The following is an 18828-nucleotide window of genomic DNA, read 5'->3' on the forward strand; positions in this document are numbered from 1 at the left end:
CTGTCCGTTACACTCGACATGGCACGATCATATTCCAAGCACGAGGAGACCGTACTCCACTGTCGCGCCCGCGCCGTCGGTCCTGCGAACGAGCGTCTCATACAAACTAGACCGGATAGCTTTAAATACTCAAAGTAAGTATCTAACTTATAAAATGTAGGGTCGGTAATTTAATCCTCTTCGTATGTGACATTCAATTTTTGTGAAGTTAAACGCAACAAGTGCGCCGCGCGGGGCGATTAGTTGCGGTATGTGGGCAGCTGTTTATCGCGGCGATCTGCGGAGGGTGCCGGCGACCCTCCGGGCTCCTTCGCCACGGAGCCTCCTATATATAGATCGCTCGCGGGAGGCTGGCCTCACTCGGACGCGGCGCTGCGCCTGCACATCTCCGAGCATCCTACGCGAGCATGTGGGGCGCGCTGGTGCTGAGCCGGCGCGGGCTGCGGCGCGGCGCGCGCTCGCGCACCTTTGCGTTGCGCGAGCTGGAGGACGCCGAGCACGCGCCGCCGAGGGAGAACGTGAGTCATTCGCCGACTGAGCGCTCAGGTGTCTAGATCTGTACGCAACCGGCTGACCGTCGTGATCGTGTGTAGGTGTACGTGGACGTGGACGCGGGCGGGCAGCTGTGCGCGCGCGGCGGCGTGGCGCGGGCGGCGCGCGCCGCGCGGCCGGCTGACGCGGCGCCGCACGCGCACGCGCTGCTGTGCGCCGCGACGCCGCGCGGCCGCGAGCCGCGCCTGCTGCTGCGGCTGGCGGCGGACGCGGCGCCGCTGCTCGAGCTGCGCCTGTGGTTCGACGAGCCCACGCTGGCGCTGCTCGACATGCCCTTCCTCACGCTGCGCAACATCGTTGGTGAGTCGCCGCCCGAGCCCGCGCCTCGCGCCGCACGCGACCAGATCTCCGACTCATTCATTCGACTTTTTCAGCCACGGCACGGTACGTGTGCCACGAGTGCGGCGCGCAGTTCGAGCAGCCCAACCCTCTAAAGCTGCACCTGTTCCTGGCGTGCGCGCCGCTCGAGCCCGGCGCGCTGTGGCGGCGCGTGACGGCGCGCCTGCGGGCCGCGGCGCCGCCCCCCGCGCCGGAGCCCGCGCGGCTGGAGGCGCTGGCGGCGGCGTGGGGGCGAGGCGCGCGCGGCCACGCCTGCGTGTTCTGCGGCAAGCTGTACTCGCGGCGCTACGGGCTGAAGATCCACATCCGTACGCACACGGGCTACAAGCCGCTGCGCTGCCGCCACTGCCTGCGCGCCTTCGGCGACCCCAGCAACCTCAACAAGCACGTGCGCCTGCACGCGCGCGCCGACGAGCGCGCGCCGCACGCCTGCGCGCTGTGCCGCAAGCCGCTGGCGCGCCGCCGCGACCTGCTGCGCCACCTGCGCGCGCACCACGCGCCCGACGCGCTGGCGGCAGGCGCGGAGCTGGAGGCTGAGGAGCTGGACGGCTGAGTGTCGGACCCCGACACGACGATGTCGCTCGTATCGAATGTACAGCTCGAAGCACATTGGCGGAGAGTTGAAGCGCTGGGCCGCGGTGGCGTGGCCACTGGTACCTGTGACCGGGTGTGTGATTCTAATCAGGGATCAGGAACCCCGCCAAGACGAGTAACTATACTATCTATTTCAAAGGTCCGAGCATTTTCTTTGTAGATAAAAATTGTATTACTAAGAATTCAATTATTGTGAGTGAATAAAGAAATAATGCTAAGTTAATAAGTAATTGAATTAAAAATAATGTTTGTTATTATTACAACTTACAAGAGCATAATCCCTACTCTCCTTTTAATTGATTTTGTTATAGAAATGAAAAATCCCACCAAAACATTTCATGTAAAGGTTGCCAAGACTCACAAGTTCATAATGTTTTCACTGTTAAAAAGTTATGAGATCTCTAGTAGAGGCAAGCCCTCAGCTGCGCTTAGATTTGTGCTGGCCATGGGCCCTATCCCAAGTATATAGCTCTCCATCCGCGACGCGCTACGCGGTACGCGCGTCGCGGCTGGAGAGAATATCGTGCGGTGCGCTGCCGCGACGCGCGGTTCAGTTCGAGTGCGTGGGCACCTTTAAGTGCTCTTGACTGTATCACATTTACAACAATAAATAACAAATAGGTAACTCTACTTACAAGCTCTGATTCTACAAACCCTACATTTTGTTTAACAAAGTACGGCTTGGCCGTTTATTGTTCGTGGGATTTTAATATCTGATATGATATATCATTTAAGCCTGGAATAGCTTGTGCGATTATCACAAAATACAATCAGTAACTGTCGCCCAAACTATTCCTTTGCGCCTTACAATATGTTCTCATCTCATGTAATAGTTTCACGAACATTAAACGGCCAAGCCGTACTTTTTAAATCAAGATGTACCTATAGCCCAGTAATTTCGTGCTCAAAAAGGGGCTTATCAGGAAAGTTTTCCGGGAGTTTTGCAAATTGGTGGTATTATAGATTTCGATCTTTCGATGTGCTCTTTCCGAATTTTCATTTTGCGACCTCGTATCTTTGCCGCTCGCGCCGCCATCTTGGAAAAATGGCGTCCAAAAACAGTTTTTTGACGATTGACGACTTTTTTCCGACTCATTTCACGATGAAAATGGCTAGGTAAGAATTAAACTAGACAATTTCCTACAATTTGTGTAGTCACCTTTTTTTGTAGACTCAATAGTTTTAGCGTAGGAACTAGGAACGCCACAAAGCCCACACCAACACTTGTTTTGGCCAAATAACTCATTTCCACACCACGATGTGGTAGAGCGAGTGGCGCTGTTTTTTTTTAATGGTGTCGCCAGGAGACGGTAATCACCTTCAATTTAGCCCTCACTTCGTCCAGAGAAAACTAACACTCTTCAGAATTGTGCTCGAGATAAAAGTAAATATTATACTGCATCGCAGTTTCGATCTCACGTGCATAGCCTTTTTTTTAATCGCTGGAGAATATGAAAGCTCGCTTACAAGAGTGTGTTGAAAGAAATGGTCATCATTTGGACTACATTACATATTTTAAAAAACCGGCCAAGTGCGAGTCAGACTCGCGCACTGAGGGTTCCGTACTCGGGTATTTTTCCAACATTTTGCACGATAAATCAAAAACTATTATACATAGACATAAATAAAAATCTGTTCTAGAATGTACAAGTCTTCTTTCCTTCCTTTCATATGATCTTACTTTGAAAATTGGAACACATTTTAATTTTTTTTTAAATGATGTAACCACAAATTCGCGGTTTTCAGATTTATTCCTGTAGGTACTTATGCTATAAGACCTACCTATAGTGCGTTTCATCGAATAGTACCTATGGCTCCCGTCTGTTGGGTGGTCATTGGCACCATATTGGCATGAGAAGACGCAGATTTTGTTTATTTTCATTTCATTCATTCAGGAAAATCAAATGAAAATAAACAAAATCTGCGTCTTCTTATGCAAATATGGTGCCAATGACTTGGACAGACAGGGGAGCCAACATTACGCCATAGGACCTATTCGATGAAACGCACTATGCCTGCCTTTCATGATTCTAGGTCAACGGGAAGTACCCTATAGGTTTCTTGACAGACAGACAGACAACGAAGCATAGATATGCAACGAAGTGATTCTTTAAGGGTTCCGTTTTTCTTTTTGAACTAAGGAACCCTAAAAAATAAAATCCACAAGCCTTTATTACATTTTTTTACTATAATAATTAATATTGTTTAATTATTCGTTTCGTACTTCCCGTTGACCTAGAATCATGAAATTTGGTAGGTAAGTAGGTCTTATAGCACAAGTACAGGAATAAATCTGAAAACCGCGAATTTGTGGTCACATCATTGAAAAAAAAATTAAAATGTATTTCAATTTTCAAAATAAGAAAACTATACCAAGTGGAGTATCACATGAAAGGGCTTTACCTGCACATCCTAAAACAGATTTTTATGTATAAAAGTTTTTGATTTATCGTGCAAAATGTTGGAAAAAATAGCCAAGTACGGAACCCTCAGTACGCGAGTCTGACTCGCCCTTGGCCGGTTTTTTTATTTTAATTTTGAAATAGAAAAATTCCCGCTGGACACCTTTACTATGCAGTGAAGTGACGAAGAGGGTCTGGCACGATGCGTTGCGGCGTCGCTGCGTCGTTACATGGAAGTATCTGTGACGTCGGACGAGGCGTTGCGGCACCGCTCAGTTGTTTACGAATACATACATATATGGTGTAAACGGGAAGGGGAGCAATGAAACGGCGGCTGGGTGTCGAGTCGTTTATTGCGCTAGTGCTGCGCCACCTTGGCGGCGATGCGCTTGTCGCGCTCCTCGGCGATGGTGAGGCGCACGCCCTTGCCGCGCGGCAGCGAGATGTAGGCCTTGGTGCCCTTGCCGATGATGAACACGTTGTGCAGGCGCGTGGCGAACGTGTGCCCCGTGGAGTCCTTCACGTGCACGATGTCGAAGGAGCCGGGGTGGCGCTCGCGGGACACGATGGTGCCCACGCGGCCCAAGTTGCGCCCGCCCGTGATCATGCACAGGTTGCCCGACTCGAACTTGATGAAGTCCATGATCTTGGCCGACGCGATGTCCAGCTGGATCGAGTCGTTGACCTGCGCACACCGGACGTGGGGTTAGTGTCGCGTACAGCGCGCGTCTCACTCGCACGGCTCGCCGGCACTCACCTTGATGAGCGGGTCGGGGTAGCGCAGCGTGCGCCCGTCGTGCGTCACCAGGTAGGGCACGTTCTTGGGCCCCGTGCCCACGTGCCGCACTTTGCAAAGTTTGTACTGCAACACAACAACGAGCCGTGGTTACGAGTCTGCTCGCTGGTAGTGAAGTCTACTAACTCTACCAACAGTGGGAATGCTTATTAAACCATTTCACAATTTTAAAATTATTATTATTTATTTATTTTTAAGTTCTGTACAAAATGTTGAACAGAATATTTTGGGTGCTTGAAATATTATATTTTGTGAGCTAGACATCCAACAAACTGAAAGAAAAGCCAAATAAATGTTCCTTTGTTTTGGACGACGGATGGACAAACATACAGACAACAAAGTGATCCTGTAAGGATTCCTTTTTTCCTTTTGAGGTACAGAACCCTTATAGGATCGCTTTGTTGTCTGTCTGTCTGTCAATCTGTCTGTTCGTCGTGTCTGTCAATAAAACCTATAGGGTACTTCCCGTTGACCTACAATCATGAAAGGCAGATAGGTAAGTCTTTTACATTTCATAGTCTTTTAGCACAATTGAGGAATAAATCCGAAAACCATGAATCATTAAAAAAAAATTAAAATGTGTTTAAATTTTCAAAGTAAGGTAACTAATTATTCCTAATCCTAAGAAGAAAAAAAAAATTCTTTAATTTCGCGGGGCACCACGTTATTTGATTATATACCATTAGAAAGTATTTCAGTATTTTTTTTGAATTTTTTAAATGACATTTAGAGGTCTCAGGTTTGAATTTTAAATAAAAACTCAAAATCTGTATTTGTTAGATTCTTTTATTTTTATAGCCGGGACATAAAAAATATTACAAAATTATTGTTGTTGTTATGAATTAAGATATTATGTAGATATTTGAATCATTTATTTTTTAGATACGCATGCGCACAAACCAATTTTTAAGTTACGAGTATTATGATACGCACGTGGAGCCCCGTTCATGGCAGCGACAACTCGTTGGTGGGTCGAGTTTAAAATAGTGAAATCGTTTCCACAGATGAAGGAAATATAATTATTATAAAGTAAAGTGTGACATGACTGTTAATTTTTCAATTTTCTAGTTTCTTATATAGGTTATAAACGCACGAAGTTGCATAATTTGCCCTAAAATAGAGATTTTTCAAGGGTCATAACTTTCAAAATAAATATAATTTTTCTAAATTTATTATTTTAGAGCATGGATAATGGAGAGATATAACGATATGTGGCTTAGTAATAGATCTAGAATAACAAATAATAATAGAATAATAGGCGTAATACGTTGATATGGAGGAGTGCTTACGGCTTATGTTTTTGTTTGTATGATGGGTCCAAATCTCGACGCGTCGGTACAGATGAGAGGTCAAGGGGAGGCAGGGGAAGAACCGATTGTCTATATGAGCGCGTAAAATGTAATATAAACACCTGAATGAAACCATAATTTGAGCTGTCCTTCAACACTTTTTGTAAAAAATTTGACAGCTGGTAGCGACCTCTAAATCATATCAAAACAAAAAACAAAAAAAGCTTATTTAATATTTAGAGGTATATAATCAAATGAGAAAGTGCCCCGGGGATAATTCAAAAGTCGAAAAATAGGGACCACCCTAGTAACTATACCAAGTGATATACTGAGGATACCAAGTGGGGCATCATATGAAAGGGCTTTATCTGTACATTCTAAAACAGATTTTTATTTATTTTTGTGCATAATAGTTTTTGATTTACTGTGCAAAATGTGGAAAAAATACCAGAGTACGGAGCCCTCTGTGCGCGAGTTCAACTTGCACTTGGCCGGTTTTTATTATGATGTAACTACAAATTCAAGTTTTTGGATTTATTCCTTTACTTATGCTACCTACCTCCCTGCCAAATTACATGATTCTAGGTCAACGGGAAGCCCCCTATAGGTTTTCTTGAAAGCCACAACGGACAGGAAGATGGATGGACAGATAGACAGACACAGATGGATAGACAGATACACACAGACAAACAAAAATAAGGGTTCCGTTTTTTCCTTTTAGGTACGGAACCCTAAAAACTGTACCTTAGCTTCTTCTGGAGTTATCCTATGGATTGTGAAACGTCCCTTTACATCGTAGATCAGGCGGAATAGCTCATTTGTCTTCTCAATCGATACCACATCTGAAAACACAAAACAATGCTTGAAACAAGTGTTTCTCTTTGCCGCTCAACCAAGCATCACAGCATCAGCATCAATCAGCATGCGGAACCAAGTTCAGGGGAAGCTTTAAGGTCTCAGCTCATTAGCTCCCAGTCTATGTCCCCTTAATCTTCAAATTGAGCTAAGCTAAAGTAAAGTAATTTATTTCACAATGCTTAACAAATGAAATTAATAGTCCATCCTAACTGTAATCTGTCAATAGCTACTTAGCAAACTTTAGTAGCTTTTTCAAAAATTGTATTCTTTTTGAAATGAACATCGCCAGAGTGCACTAGAGTGAGGGAACTGTTGGCTTGATCCCGACTCAATATAAGTCAGATATTAGGCTGTGGTGATTATGAAACAAAAATAGGCAATTCATAGGCTACCTAGCATTAAATGTAGGACACCTGAAAGTGATATCAAAGCCTCAATGTTCTGTCACTAGTTCCCTAACTATCTGAACTGTGCCGTTACTAATACAGATAATTTCATTAATAATTTCGCCCATTAATGAGCAAGCTCAGCCAACCCTTTAGTTTTCATAGGTTTTTTAGAAAACTATAAGTCTGAAATATTGCATAGATTCTTTTTTCATCATGTAGCTCACTAAGACAAGATTTTTTATTCTCATCCATCTCTAGAGACAAATATTATATGTTAAAGTTTGTATGAACCATTTTATACTCTGGATCTCGTTGGCTCCAAACTTGGTTAGATGGCTTTCATTACAAAAAGGGAGGAGTCTCAGTTTTTTCAAATTGCCACAAGATACACACAACTAAATTCCTTCTTTTTACTTTTAATTTTGAAAAATCAGCTTCCAAAGGATTGTTAAAAACTTAAATACACACTTACAGGTAAGTAGCTGTGTTGTTTCACAACAGCCATATCCTCTGGGTGCACCTACACACACATACACCTGTGACTGCACTCACCCATGAAGCCGGCGGGGTAGGTGGGGTCGGTGCGCACCTTGCCGTCCACCTTGATGAGGCGCTGCTTGACGATCTTCAGCACCTCGTTGCCGGTCAGCGCGTACTTGAGCCGGTTGCGCAGGAAGATGACGAGCGGCAGGCACTCGCGCAGCTTGTGCGGCCCCGTGGACGGCCGCGGCGCGTACACGCCGCCCAGCTTGTCCAGCATCCATGCTTTGGGAGCGTTCAGACGCTTCAAATGCTTTTTAGGTCCACGAGCCTAAAACGTAAACAAACAGTCTTTAGTGTCACGGAGCACAGCTTTTCCACTATGTTATGAATACCACTCGTCAGATCTTGACACGTCAACGTAGTCGCCTTAAAGTTACACACTACACAGTTTAACTGAGCTCAGAATAAGCGGTCGGTTTATTCGCTCTCATCGAAAAATTGACTCGCGGGTTGCTGAACTTCATTTCAGAATTTTGGCCAAAAATATAGTATGAACACGTTTACTAAATATGCACTAGCGCCGCAAAATAATTCAAACCTATGGTTTCAATAAAGCCCCCGTAGATTTAAATAGATTTTAATCAAAATTTTCAACTATAACTCACCATGTTGGACACAAATTTTAACAAGAAAGAACTTCAATGTCAATTGTCAAAAATCAAAATCACAGATAACTATTATACTAGTCTAGAGAATCAAAATTGATTCATTTAAATGTCAAAATATTTTATGGAGCCGCTTCATGTTTGTCACAGACCAGAAATCCTTGCTAGGCTACAAATATACGTCAGGTTTTTTCATCAGGTCCCGTCCGGTCTGGCTACCACCTGGCTACCTGAAGGCGTAGGAGCCATACATTTGTTTGGAGGTATCCAAGCTGTAAGCTGCCGGCAATCAGGTTTTATTGCCAATCCGGTTGCCTGAAGGCGCGGTCTGCATACTTCACGTTAGAGACGAAATAGACGTCCGGTTTTTTTCTCCGGCTTGCCAGCAATGTTGCCAGCTTAGGGGTTTTCCCCCCCAAATTTAGGGGGTAAATAAGGGAGGTGGAATTTTTCACTTTTTTACTTTTTAGTGCTTGTCGTTTTTGAAGTCAGTTTTATTTTTCTTTTGAATTTTTTTTATTAGGGTTCCATACCTCAAAAGAAAAATTAAACCCTTATAGGATCACTTTGTTGTCTGTCTGTCCGTTTGTCGTGTCTGTCAAGTAAACCTATAGGGTACTTCCCGTTGACCTAGAATGATGAAATTTGGCAGATAAGTAGCTCTTATAGCAAAAGTTAGGAAATAAATCCAAAAACCGTGAATTTGTGGTTACATCACAGATAAAAATATAGATAGGAAAACCGCATTTGAAAATACTTTAAAATCGCACAATTATAATAAACAACATTTTGACAAGAACAGGAGAACGTGTGAATTGGGGCGCCAGCCAGGTAACCTCCCAGTGTGCCTGGATGCTGCTGGTCCCTTTTGGATGCGTCTGAGGGGAAGAGCAGTGTTCGGGCCGGTGCGCCCCGGTAACATGGCTAATAATTTCTCTTCGGAGATATTGTTGGCTATGGCTAATGACCTGGCAGGGGGGGAGGTTTCTCCGCGTGTCCCTCTGACTAGCAGAGGGCACAGTGGACGAAGCGGCGGATGGGACGCGGGCGACGTGCGTGTCCCAAGGTCGGGGGACGCACTTCGTTGGTGCGTCACGGAGGTGCGGTGTTGGGGACCGAGCAGGTCCCCGGTGGAGGGTCTGCCTCGGCAGACGTCGCTGGCTGGGTCGCGGTTGTTTGCTTCGGCCGTTCCCGTGACCCAGTCGCCAGGCGACGCGCAGTAGCGCCGCTGGGGTTTAGTGGGTATTCCGGTCGCCTCTCGGCCGGCGAGTCCCACATACCCTCCCTTAGCTGGCTGGCTGGCTGGCTAGCTTCCGGGGGGGATGCGTAAATGCATTCCCCAGCGTCAACAAAAAAAAAAAAAAAGAACGTGTGAATTAAAAGTAGGAGACCTAGTTAATGTTGAAAATCGTAATCGTTTAAACAGGAAAAAACTAACACCACAGAGTACTTTTTATACAGTATACACATACAGTGTTTGGCTTGCAACCAATCGGATCTAACGACAAGCATAGGGGCAAGAATGAAAAACAAGGACAAATATAATAAATTACACGACATCGAACCTTGCATTGAACATATCGAAGTGGTTGAGTCTATTAAAAATCCCTTGGCGATGATAGGTATTAATTTTTACCCATTTTGTACCTATTAACTAGGTTTTTTTTTATTTCCTTTTTAATATAACCTATATCTTTGTATGTATTATACAGAGACGTGCTACCTAAATGTGCATGTCTCTGGTATTATATCAATAAGCAATACGGCCAGCTAGTGGCGCCATCTGTTATGTCTAATCGAAATTAATTTAATTATAGTAAAATGGGGTTTCTGTCGCTTGGTATATTTTAATAATAACTATATTTATATTTATGAACTCAGAATTTTTCCTCTTTCGTTGGACATCCCACCCGACACAACAGCAATAAAAAAAAATTTGAGACCCTCACTTTTTTTGATGTAACTTCCGTCAGGCCGATTTTTTTCGTATAAAGTATAGCCTATGTCACCCGGGCCATTACAAAGAATCGATTGACACCTCATTCATTAAAATCGGCCCAGTAGTTTAGGCGCTACGGTGGGACACACAGAATCTGGATACAAACATACATACATATTTACATATTTACATACATACATAGACTGCTAAAATCATAACCCTTCCTTTCGCCTTTGCCGTAGTCGGGTAAAAATACGTTAAACTTGATGACAGCAGTGTAAGGGGCTAGGGTAGCTTAGGTTCAAAAAAGTTAGAATCCAGAGCCATAAAACCATTAAAAAGAAAAACTAGGGTAGTCTGTAGCAAAGAGTAAAGTAAATGCAGAGACGTGCTACCTAAACATGATGTGCACTTCAGCTTTAATTCCCTGCAAAAATAAATTCTGTTGCATTAGCATAAAGTCCAATTTCTAATACAATTATGCTAAGCGGAAAAACGAGCCGAGCGAGAGGTCTATAAATTGGAGTGTGTCACTGTCTAATGGATTGCAAGCATAAAAAAATATTTTCTATGGTACGAATTATGATGTAGCTCACAAGGTTCTTATTCATTGTTTATTTAATTTCAAACAACAAGATTACTTTCTTTTGTTTTCGCAGTAATTTTCATACTGTTATCTTTATTTTATAATGTCATTAAAATATCATTTAGTTTAAAAAGTATTATAAATATTTTTTTAAATTAATAGGATGACAACATCTAAACAACATTTAAATTTTGCTTGACACCCAGTGTCAAGCAAAACAATATGGCGAACATTCTGTACTATACTATATAGAAGTAGTAAGGTAACCATAATTTCATTGTCTAATGGAAGTGTTTTTTTCTGTTTATCGATAGATTTCTCAAAAATGAAGACTTAAGGCAAAAATGGATCGCTGTCGTTCCAGGAAATATCACCAAATATTCGGCAGTTTGCGGAATGCATTTTAAAGCGGAAGATTTTGCTACGGCTTCGTGTGCACTGAATTTTTTTTAAAAAGAAACGCTGTACCATCAATTTTCCCAAAAGTATGCCTTGCTTACGAACTTCCTAAAACTGTTTAGGACCTAAACACATGCACCAGATTATACAAAATAATTTTACTTACCTATATTATAGGTACCCATACTTAACATGACTGGTACTTTTTCGCAGAACAAAAAAAAATTAAATTTCTCTACTTTTATAACTACAGCGCGGCAGACTATAGCCTAAACCTTTATCATTCTGAGAAGAGACCCGTGCTCAGTAGTGAGCGGCGATGGGTTATCATGATGATTCATCCTCTCCTATTCTCATATAATCCGTCAAATGTCTTACATTATCAAATCGTGTTGTCACCCTAATAGAAAGGGACACACTCCAATTTAGCGCTATCTCAATAGGCTCGTTTTTGGTGCCTCAGTGCACAATCTTGTTTAGGTAGCATGTCTCTGAGTAAATGTAATATAGGTTGGACTTCGTCTGTGATGGCGTTTGCTGGCGCGCGTGCTGTGCTTGTTTGGAGTGTTTTTTTTTTGTTAAGAGTGGCTGGTTTTTGTGTTAGTTGGTGTTTTTTGGTGGTGGAACTGACTGGAAAACGCTCTAAAGGGGCGCCACGCGTGTCGGCGGGCGCCGGCGCAGACGGAGTCCATACTTGTATAAATTCAATAACTTGAAAATATCACAAACTTGACATTGGCTAATCAGAGTAAAGCCAGATTTAAAGAAAAAAAAAAAAAAAGTCTGTATAGTGTAGTCTGTCTTTGATTTACCTTGTAGGTTATGATATTATAACCTAATGTATTTAAAAATCATTTTTAAATTTTAACTTTCTAATTTCTAGTTTTGAAATACTTATTTCATAATTAATATTTGCATTGGAGCATAGGTAATGGAATCATCTGATGAAAACTTTGCTTGGACAGATGCTTCGAGTACTTCTAGCAAAGACACAGACATGTATGTGTTTGGGCTTCTACTCTTTATTTACCCTTTCAATTAAAAATATATTTAGTTATAGGAGAATAAATGCAATCTGGCAGTAGGTAGACAGGTACTTATATTAATAGTTAATAAGTTGGTTGTACATATTAATATGTAATAAGTGGAGTGAGATAAATGGAGTGCCTAAATAAGAATTCTAGGCGTTTACCAGTTTGACTAGAACTTCTCAAAAACTAAGTATTACACAGTTGAGTAACCAAACAGAATGCCCACAACCACTAAGGTCATGCCACCAGCGTCTGTGAGTGCCTGCCATGTGCCAGCTCGACGTAGCCGCTGCTGGTGTCTTGTTCGAGCCGTCCCGATGCATGTGCTGCCCATTTTACTAATCTCTTTGCATTCATAAAACTCCTTTGCAAATAATTTGTAATTCTTTTTAGGGTCGTAGATATGAAGCGAGGTTCTGATAGAGATGAAGCTCACAAGAATGAATCCCACGGTGGACCAGAAACTATTCAGGATGAACAAAAACATAGAGAAAAGAAACGAAAAAAGCATGCCATTCATGAGGAGATAGAGAATAATAATAGCAATTATCAAATAAACCAATCTATAAAGTCTGAACCGAATAGTGATTTTGATGCGCCTAAAAATAAAAAAAGGCACAAACGTGATAAAACAAGCTCCAGCAGTCATCACGATGAAACCTTACATGAAGCTGAAGACTACTTAAATCTTAGAGTCAAGCAAGAACAGGCTACCTTTGTAGAACCTTCTCCAATGAAAACGAAAAAGAAAAAAAAGCATAAAGAGAAATCTGATAATAGTGAAGAACAAGAATTAGAACTTTCTGTACCATACAAAGATGAAATTGATATTGACAATTATAATTTACATGGTTCATGTCCCGTTAACGGTGATCACTCTGAAATTAGTGAATTAGATATTAGTGACAGAAAGAAAAAGAAAAAAAAGCAAAAATTATCAATGGAATATGACACAAGTGAAATATTAGAGGATTCAGAAGATAGTCATAAAACAAAGAAGAATAAAAATTTGTATGAAGCTGAGGACTACTTGAATCTTAGAGTCAAACAAGAACAGGCGACTTTTGCAGAACCTACTCCAATGAAAACTACAAAGAAAAAAAAGCATAAAGAGGACCTTAAACAAAATGAACCAGAATTAAAACTTTCTGCACCATCTAAAGATGAAATTGATGTCCATGAACATAATTTAGATACTTCATGTCTTGTTAACGATGATCACTCTGAAACTAGTGAAATAGATATTAGTAACAGAAAGACAAAGAAGAAGAAAAAAGAAAAATTATCAATGGACTACGACACAAGTGAAATATTAGAGGATTCTGCAGATAGCTGTCAAACAAAGAAGAAGAAAAATAAAGAGTTATTACAGGCTGATGATGGCAATGATGAGTTGCAACATGAAGAAAACAGTCAAATTTCAAATTCAAAAATTTTGAGTTCTACATTAATTCAAGAGAACGGCTCCATTCAAGAGAATGACAGGAAGCAGTACAACAGTGACGCTTCCACACTTGAAAGTAACCCCAGAACTTCTGCTCACAAGTCAAGCGAAGTATCTTTAAAAAAAGCTTGCAGAATATCAGATAGAATACAATTCGAAGAAGACAGTGTAGACTATGAACCTAAGGAAGATAGTCCAAAACTTGACGTTCAGCTCCAACAGTTCATCAGTTCCAGTGTGAACTTGAGGCAGTTGCAGGACTCGGCCGGTGAGCCCTGCATCAGTGATGACGATGAAGTTTGGATTTTCAAAGTGCCTCATGACATTTCAGTTGGCGATTTAGAGAATAAAAACTTGACATTAGATGGTAAGAAGAAAGTCAAGATAAATGGAAACACTTATGATACCAACATCGACACTACTGTAAGTGCGACTCCGATACTCATATTTAATAAAAGAAAAGCATGTATAAAAAATATACCATCGAAGGGTGTTATAAATTTACGTAAAAGGATTCCTAAAATTCATATTCCATACGAGTCATTGACGATGAGTAACGAAAATACGTTCATTCCACTGCCCGATACCAAGTGCCGCCACCCCTTGTTCGGCGCGCACTACAAGAAGGCCGCCCGCGTGCCGCCGGCGGTCGCCGAGCGCCTGCACCGCGCGAGCCTGCCGCCCCGCGCTGCTGCCGCGGGCGCCGCCAACCAACCAACAGTCGAGACTGAATCAGATGTCGACGTCAAACCTAACATTGAAGAGCTACACTCCCACAGAAAGAAGAGAAAAATGAAAGAAAAACTAAAGAAGGAATCCGATACTGACGCGAATCCTGGCACCGAGGCACTGAGTTCCAAAAAGAAGAAAAGAAAAAGTGAAGAAAGACTCAGGTTCGAAGCCGACAGTGAGACGAAACCTAGCATGGAGGTGTCGCACTCCAAAAAAAGGAAGAAAAAAAATAAAAGAAGACTCGAGACGGAATCTGACATGGAGATGAAACTAAACACCGAGGCGTTACACTCAAACAAAAAGAAAAGGAAACATAGTGAGGAGAGGGGAGCTCGGAAGAAAGCCAAACGAGAGAAACACGACCCCAGCGGCGCCGACGCCTGGGACTCCGAGCGAGCCATAGAGAAGAATCTATTTGATTTTTAAAAATGTGTATTATAAAGAATATTTTTACTATCGAATTGTTATTATTTGATATAATGCATAGGTACTTTGAGTTTTGAAATATAATAACTAACGGTTTCTGATTGAGACTATCCGCCCCGTCTGGGGTATACCTAGTCTTTGATCCTGATACTTATCAATCGAATAGGTACTAAGTAGTTAGGTACTATAATCACAGTATAGTTGCCAAAATCCAGTTAGGTTATGTTAGGTTCTATTGTTGGGTAATATTTGTAACTTAGTTGAAATGTAGGGATTGAAGGTACCTCCACAAGTGAGTATTGTGTCCGGCTAGAAGTAAGGAAGTCTTCATAATAATATGTATATTTAGCGCCAGCTCTATCTAAAACCTTGATTTTTTTTTTTAAATATGAACCGGTCAAAGTAATAAAATGATCAATTTGACCATCCCTGCTGGTCATTATTTCATAATATTTTTGGTGCTCAGTTGTAATAGAATCAGTATTTTAGAGGATCGTTTATAAAACATAAGTAAACATAAAATTATTTGATACTAGAGGATGCCCGCGACTTCGTCCGCGTGGATTTAGGTCTCAAACAGTTCCCACGGGATCTAATCCCGTGGGAACTGTTTGATTTAAATCACGGGATATATTTGTGGGGGTATTAAAATTAATAACAAAATCTTATCGTTGTGTTAGTTTTTAATAAAACCTGGGACTTTAAGTACCTACTTACCTATTCTCAAGCATAAGTACCTAGGTACCTAAAAGACATATATATCTATGCCTAAAAGCAAGCGTTAGGCTTGAGTTTTCCATTCAGCAGAGACATTTCCTACAATAATTATAATAGGTTAGGAAAATAATAGGTTGGGAATTTTAGGTAGAAAGTAGTGTACCTAGGTTCTAGGACCTACATTCTAGTTCTTTGATATGTATATCTAAATTTATGCCTAGATCCTCACATTCAGTGATATATTTGTGAATGATGTCAGCAAAATCTTCATCTACGTCAAAGCCGAGACGAAGAGCGCGAGTGTGGTCCAGCGCGGGCGGCAGCGACGCCACGATCCGCTCCACGCGCTCGTCGCGCTCCCAGCGCACGCGCGCCGCCGCCGCCGCGCCCGCCGCCGCGCGCAGCGCCGCCACCATGTCGCGCACCGCCACGCTCACGCCGGGCAGGTTGAGCGCGCGCGTCGCGCCCAGCGCGCCCGGCGCCAGCGTCGCCGCGCGCAGCAGGTTGCGCGTCGCCGCGGCCGGGCTGCACAGCCACAGCCGCAGCGCGCCGTCCACCGGCACCGCGCACGCCGCGCCGCGCAGCGGCTCGCGCACCAGCGCGCTCGCGAACGACGTTACGGCGCTGTTCGCCTCGCCGCCGCGCACGCTCACCGTGGGCAGGCGCACGACGCGCGCGTCCAGGTGCCCGCGCCGCGAGTAGTCGCTCAGCAGCAGCTCCGCCATCGCCTTCGCGCAGCCGTACGAGCTGCGCGGCGCGGGCGCCACGCGCTCGTCGGGCGGCGCGGTCTGCTCGCCGCCGTACACGGCGACGCTGCTCGCGAACACGAAGCGCAGGGCGGGCGCGCGGCGGCGCGCCGCGTCGGCGAGCGCGCGCGTGGCGTCGAAGTTGGCGCGCAAGCCGAGCTCAAGCTCGGCCTCGGCCTGGCCGCTGACGGCGGCGGCGAGGTGGAACAGCACGTGGCAGTCGGCGCGCACGACGCGCTCGGCAGCGCCGGGCGCAGCCAGGTCGAGCGCGAGCGCCGCCACGCGCGCGTCGCGCTCGGCGCGCGGCGGCGGCGCGGCCAGGTCCACGAGCAACAGGCGCGCCACGGGCAGCGGCGACTGCGCGTCGAGCAGCGCGTCCGTCAGGCGTCGGCCCAAAAACCCCGCCGCGCCGGTCACCACCACATTCATTCCGGCTAGTAGGTATATATATTAAGTATAATGTATAGTAGTATGTATTCGTTGGAATTCAAGGATTTGACGATCGTACCTTCCCGAGTGTGTGTATTAAATGTTTCATTTTATCATTCATTTTCACCAAAGTCTGTAAATACATAATACTAGCTGATGCCCGCAGCTTCGCCCGCGTGGATTTAGGGTCTGAAATCCCGTGGGAAATTTTGATTTCCCAGGGCAAAAGTAGCCTATCCGTAATAGCCCGTCCTCGGGATGCAACGTGTTTCTGTACCACGTAAAAACATTTAAACGGATTATCCTTTAAAAAACCCGACGGATCACCAGGATTTAGGAATGCAATTACAGCATCAGGGTTGAGGAGTTGGGTCCTCGAGGTCAACGACAAAGTCTTTACTTGGTACGGATACCTTCAATATCAATCAACTAGCTGATGCCCGCAGCTTCGCCCGCGTGGATTGGTCAGATCCCCTGCAGCATCGGGATTGAGGAGTTGGACTCCAAATTTTTTATGAAACAATGTCGCAAAGTTCCTCTATCGATTAAAAAAAAAAATTACGCAAATCGATTCAGAAATCTCGGAGATTTTGGTGTACATAGGTAGAAAAACACAACTCCCTTTTCGAAAGTCGGTTAAAAAAGTAGCCTATGTTACTCCCTGGTCAATCCTCTACTTGTCCCGTCAAAATCGGTTCAGCCGTTCCGAAGATTAGCCTTTTCAAACAGACAGACAGACAAAAATTTTATAAACGTGTGATTCAGTGTTGGTATCGTTCAAATAATCATAAGAGCTTAATATGAGGTAGTTATTTCAAAATTACAGACAGACACTCCAATTTTATTTATTTATATATTTTTTATTAATAAGTATAGATTTAACTGTAAACATTTACATTACGACTCCGAGATAAAAGGCATTGGGTTAAAGGTGCGAATCTGTGAAGACTTGGAGTAAAAACAACAATAAATGTGGCAACTACCTAAATAAATCTCTTTTATATTACAAAAAACCGACTTTCAAAACCACTACAAAGTAAAAACATAAGTTTTGTTTGTACACGCGTAGCGTAAGTAGTTAGTTATTACCTATGTTGAAGTCGGGCGAGCTTCACGTGGTTTCACACTTTGATTTCTAGTTTTTTAAGGGTTCCGTACTCAAAGGGTAACAACGGGAAAGAAAAAACCTTTTTCGGCTCTTTTTCATGTACCTTTGGGAGCTACCCTGAAAAACTATTTAATTAAATTTCTAATTCAATAGATATTTGGTTTTGGGTCAGCGTTCTACACCGAATACCAGTATTTCAGGTTTGTAACTCATTTCGTCGAGGTATTTACCTTAACTAGAGGCCTGTGACACGCAAACAGATAGACAGCAGCATAGTCAAGAGTGACATGCATTATGGGTTTTTACCCTTTGGGTACTGAATCCTAAAAAACTAACTGGAGTCTGGATGTTGCTAGAGTAAAAATGTAGAACACTTTCGATCAAGCCACCTTTCAAACAAAAAAAAAAACTAAATTAAAATCGGTTCATTCGTTTAGGCGCTACGATGCCACAGATACACACGTCAAACTTATAACTCCCCTCTTTTGAGTCGGGGGAATAACACGGGGCTAGAACCGCGTTACACGGTAAGCGTACGTTCGATAGCGACAGCACAACACTACAACTGCCCTACACGAGACGAGGCGGGGGGAGATGCTCCCGCCCTTGACCTCAGGCCCCGACTGCATTCAACTCGTACGCTATCTGTACCTACCTACCTAATAAGTTACCGGCCTTTACCGGCTGAAACCGATTCTAGGAACAACTAATTTGGAATATCTATGTTACCGGCAAGTTACCGGCCGTTACCGGCCTATTACCGGCTAACACTGATTCTGGGATGAATTTTGAACATGTTACCGACCAACCCGATTCTACCTCACTAGGATGAACCAATAATTTGGATAATATTCATACATGATTCATATACCTTCAATTCATGCCTTCAATGATCAACTCTAGC

The 18828-nt window shown here is 43.6% G+C and overlaps 4 protein-coding genes across 7 annotated transcripts; 2 read left to right on the plus strand and 2 right to left on the minus strand.

Moving 5' to 3' along the window:
* Nucleotides 1-407: 407 nt before the first annotated feature.
* LOC123866774 (zinc finger protein GLIS1) lies at nucleotides 408-1679 on the plus strand. The gene is made up of 3 exons (XM_045908465.1): nucleotides 408-518; nucleotides 594-852; nucleotides 927-1679. Exons 1-3 carry the CDS (start codon nucleotides 408-410, stop codon nucleotides 1442-1444), a joined length of 888 nt encoding a protein of 295 aa, XP_045764421.1. The 3' UTR covers nucleotides 1445-1679.
* A 2543-nt stretch (nucleotides 1680-4222) lies between these two features.
* LOC123867221 (40S ribosomal protein S4) lies at nucleotides 4223-8430 on the minus strand. Its single transcript, XM_045909156.1, has 5 exons — nucleotides 8368-8430; nucleotides 7772-8030; nucleotides 6717-6814; nucleotides 4645-4749; nucleotides 4223-4572 (listed from the first exon to the last, which is right to left on the minus strand). The coding sequence occupies exons 1-5, from the start codon at nucleotides 8368-8370 to the stop codon at nucleotides 4246-4248; spliced, it is 792 nt and encodes a 263-aa protein (XP_045765112.1). The 5' UTR covers nucleotides 8371-8430; the 3' UTR covers nucleotides 4223-4245.
* Nucleotides 8431-12088: 3658 nt separating this feature from the next.
* LOC123867218 lies at nucleotides 12089-14954 on the plus strand. Of its 2 annotated transcripts, XM_045909147.1 has the most exons (3): nucleotides 12089-12290; nucleotides 12716-13155; nucleotides 13501-14954. In XM_045909147.1, exons 1-3 carry the CDS (start codon nucleotides 12223-12225, stop codon nucleotides 14922-14924), a joined length of 1932 nt encoding a protein of 643 aa, XP_045765103.1. In that variant the 5' UTR covers nucleotides 12089-12222; the 3' UTR covers nucleotides 14925-14954. The 2 variants fall into 2 exon arrangements, with proteins under 2 accessions (XP_045765103.1, XP_045765104.1); XM_045909148.1 differs by lacking the exons at nucleotides 12089-12290; nucleotides 12716-13155 and adding an exon at nucleotides 13162-13454 and having other exon boundaries at nucleotides 13485-14954.
* A 655-nt stretch (nucleotides 14955-15609) lies between these two features.
* On the minus strand, nucleotides 15610-18482 carry LOC123867220 (D-erythronate dehydrogenase-like). 3 transcript variants are annotated; one of them, XM_045909155.1, is made up of 3 exons: nucleotides 18451-18482; nucleotides 17906-18041; nucleotides 15610-16821 (listed from the first exon to the last, which is right to left on the minus strand). In XM_045909155.1, exon 3 carries the CDS (start codon nucleotides 16814-16816, stop codon nucleotides 15812-15814), a length of 1005 nt encoding a protein of 334 aa, XP_045765111.1. In that variant the 5' UTR covers nucleotides 16817-16821; nucleotides 17906-18041; nucleotides 18451-18482; the 3' UTR covers nucleotides 15610-15811. The 3 variants fall into 3 exon arrangements, with proteins under 3 accessions (XP_045765111.1, XP_045765110.1, XP_045765109.1); XM_045909154.1 differs by having other exon boundaries at nucleotides 18462-18477; XM_045909153.1 differs by lacking the exon at nucleotides 17906-18041 and having other exon boundaries at nucleotides 18155-18469.
* Between the last annotated feature and the right edge of the window lie 346 nt (nucleotides 18483-18828).

This window comes from Maniola jurtina, chromosome 7 (genome assembly GCF_905333055.1).
Source record: "Maniola jurtina chromosome 7, ilManJurt1.1, whole genome shotgun sequence".
NCBI lineage: Eukaryota > Metazoa > Arthropoda > Insecta > Lepidoptera > Nymphalidae > Maniola > Maniola jurtina.

Excerpts from the sequence above, each read along its gene's own strand:
- LOC123867221 (XM_045909156.1), bottom strand. Across the intron at positions 4,750-6,716 it reads TAACTCCAGAAGAAGCTAAG|TACAAACTTTGCAAAGTGCG; the intron begins GTACAGTTTTTA and ends GTTGTGTTGCAG. Across the intron at positions 4,573-4,644 it reads ACCCCGACCCGCTCATCAAG|GTCAACGACTCGATCCAGCT; the intron begins GTGAGTGCCGGC and ends CGGTGTGCGCAG.
- LOC123867220 (XM_045909155.1), bottom strand. The coding sequence starts at position 16,816 with ATGAATGTGGTGGTGACCGGCGCGGCGGGGTTTTTGGGCCGACGCCTG.
- LOC123867218 (XM_045909147.1), top strand. The coding sequence starts at position 12,223 with ATGGAATCATCTGATGAAAACTTTGCTTGGACAGATGCTTCGAGTACT. Across the intron at positions 12,291-12,715 it reads TCTAGCAAAGACACAGACAT|GGTCGTAGATATGAAGCGAG; the intron begins GTATGTGTTTGG and ends AATTCTTTTTAG. Across the intron at positions 13,156-13,500 it reads CAAAGATGAAATTGATATTG|ATGAACATAATTTAGATACT; the intron begins ACAATTATAATT and ends AAATTGATGTCC.
- LOC123866774 (XM_045908465.1), top strand. The coding sequence starts at position 408 with ATGTGGGGCGCGCTGGTGCTGAGCCGGCGCGGGCTGCGGCGCGGCGCG. Across the intron at positions 519-593 it reads ACGCGCCGCCGAGGGAGAAC|GTGTACGTGGACGTGGACGC; the intron begins GTGAGTCATTCG and ends GATCGTGTGTAG. Across the intron at positions 853-926 it reads CACGCTGCGCAACATCGTTG|CCACGGCACGGTACGTGTGC; the intron begins GTGAGTCGCCGC and ends CGACTTTTTCAG.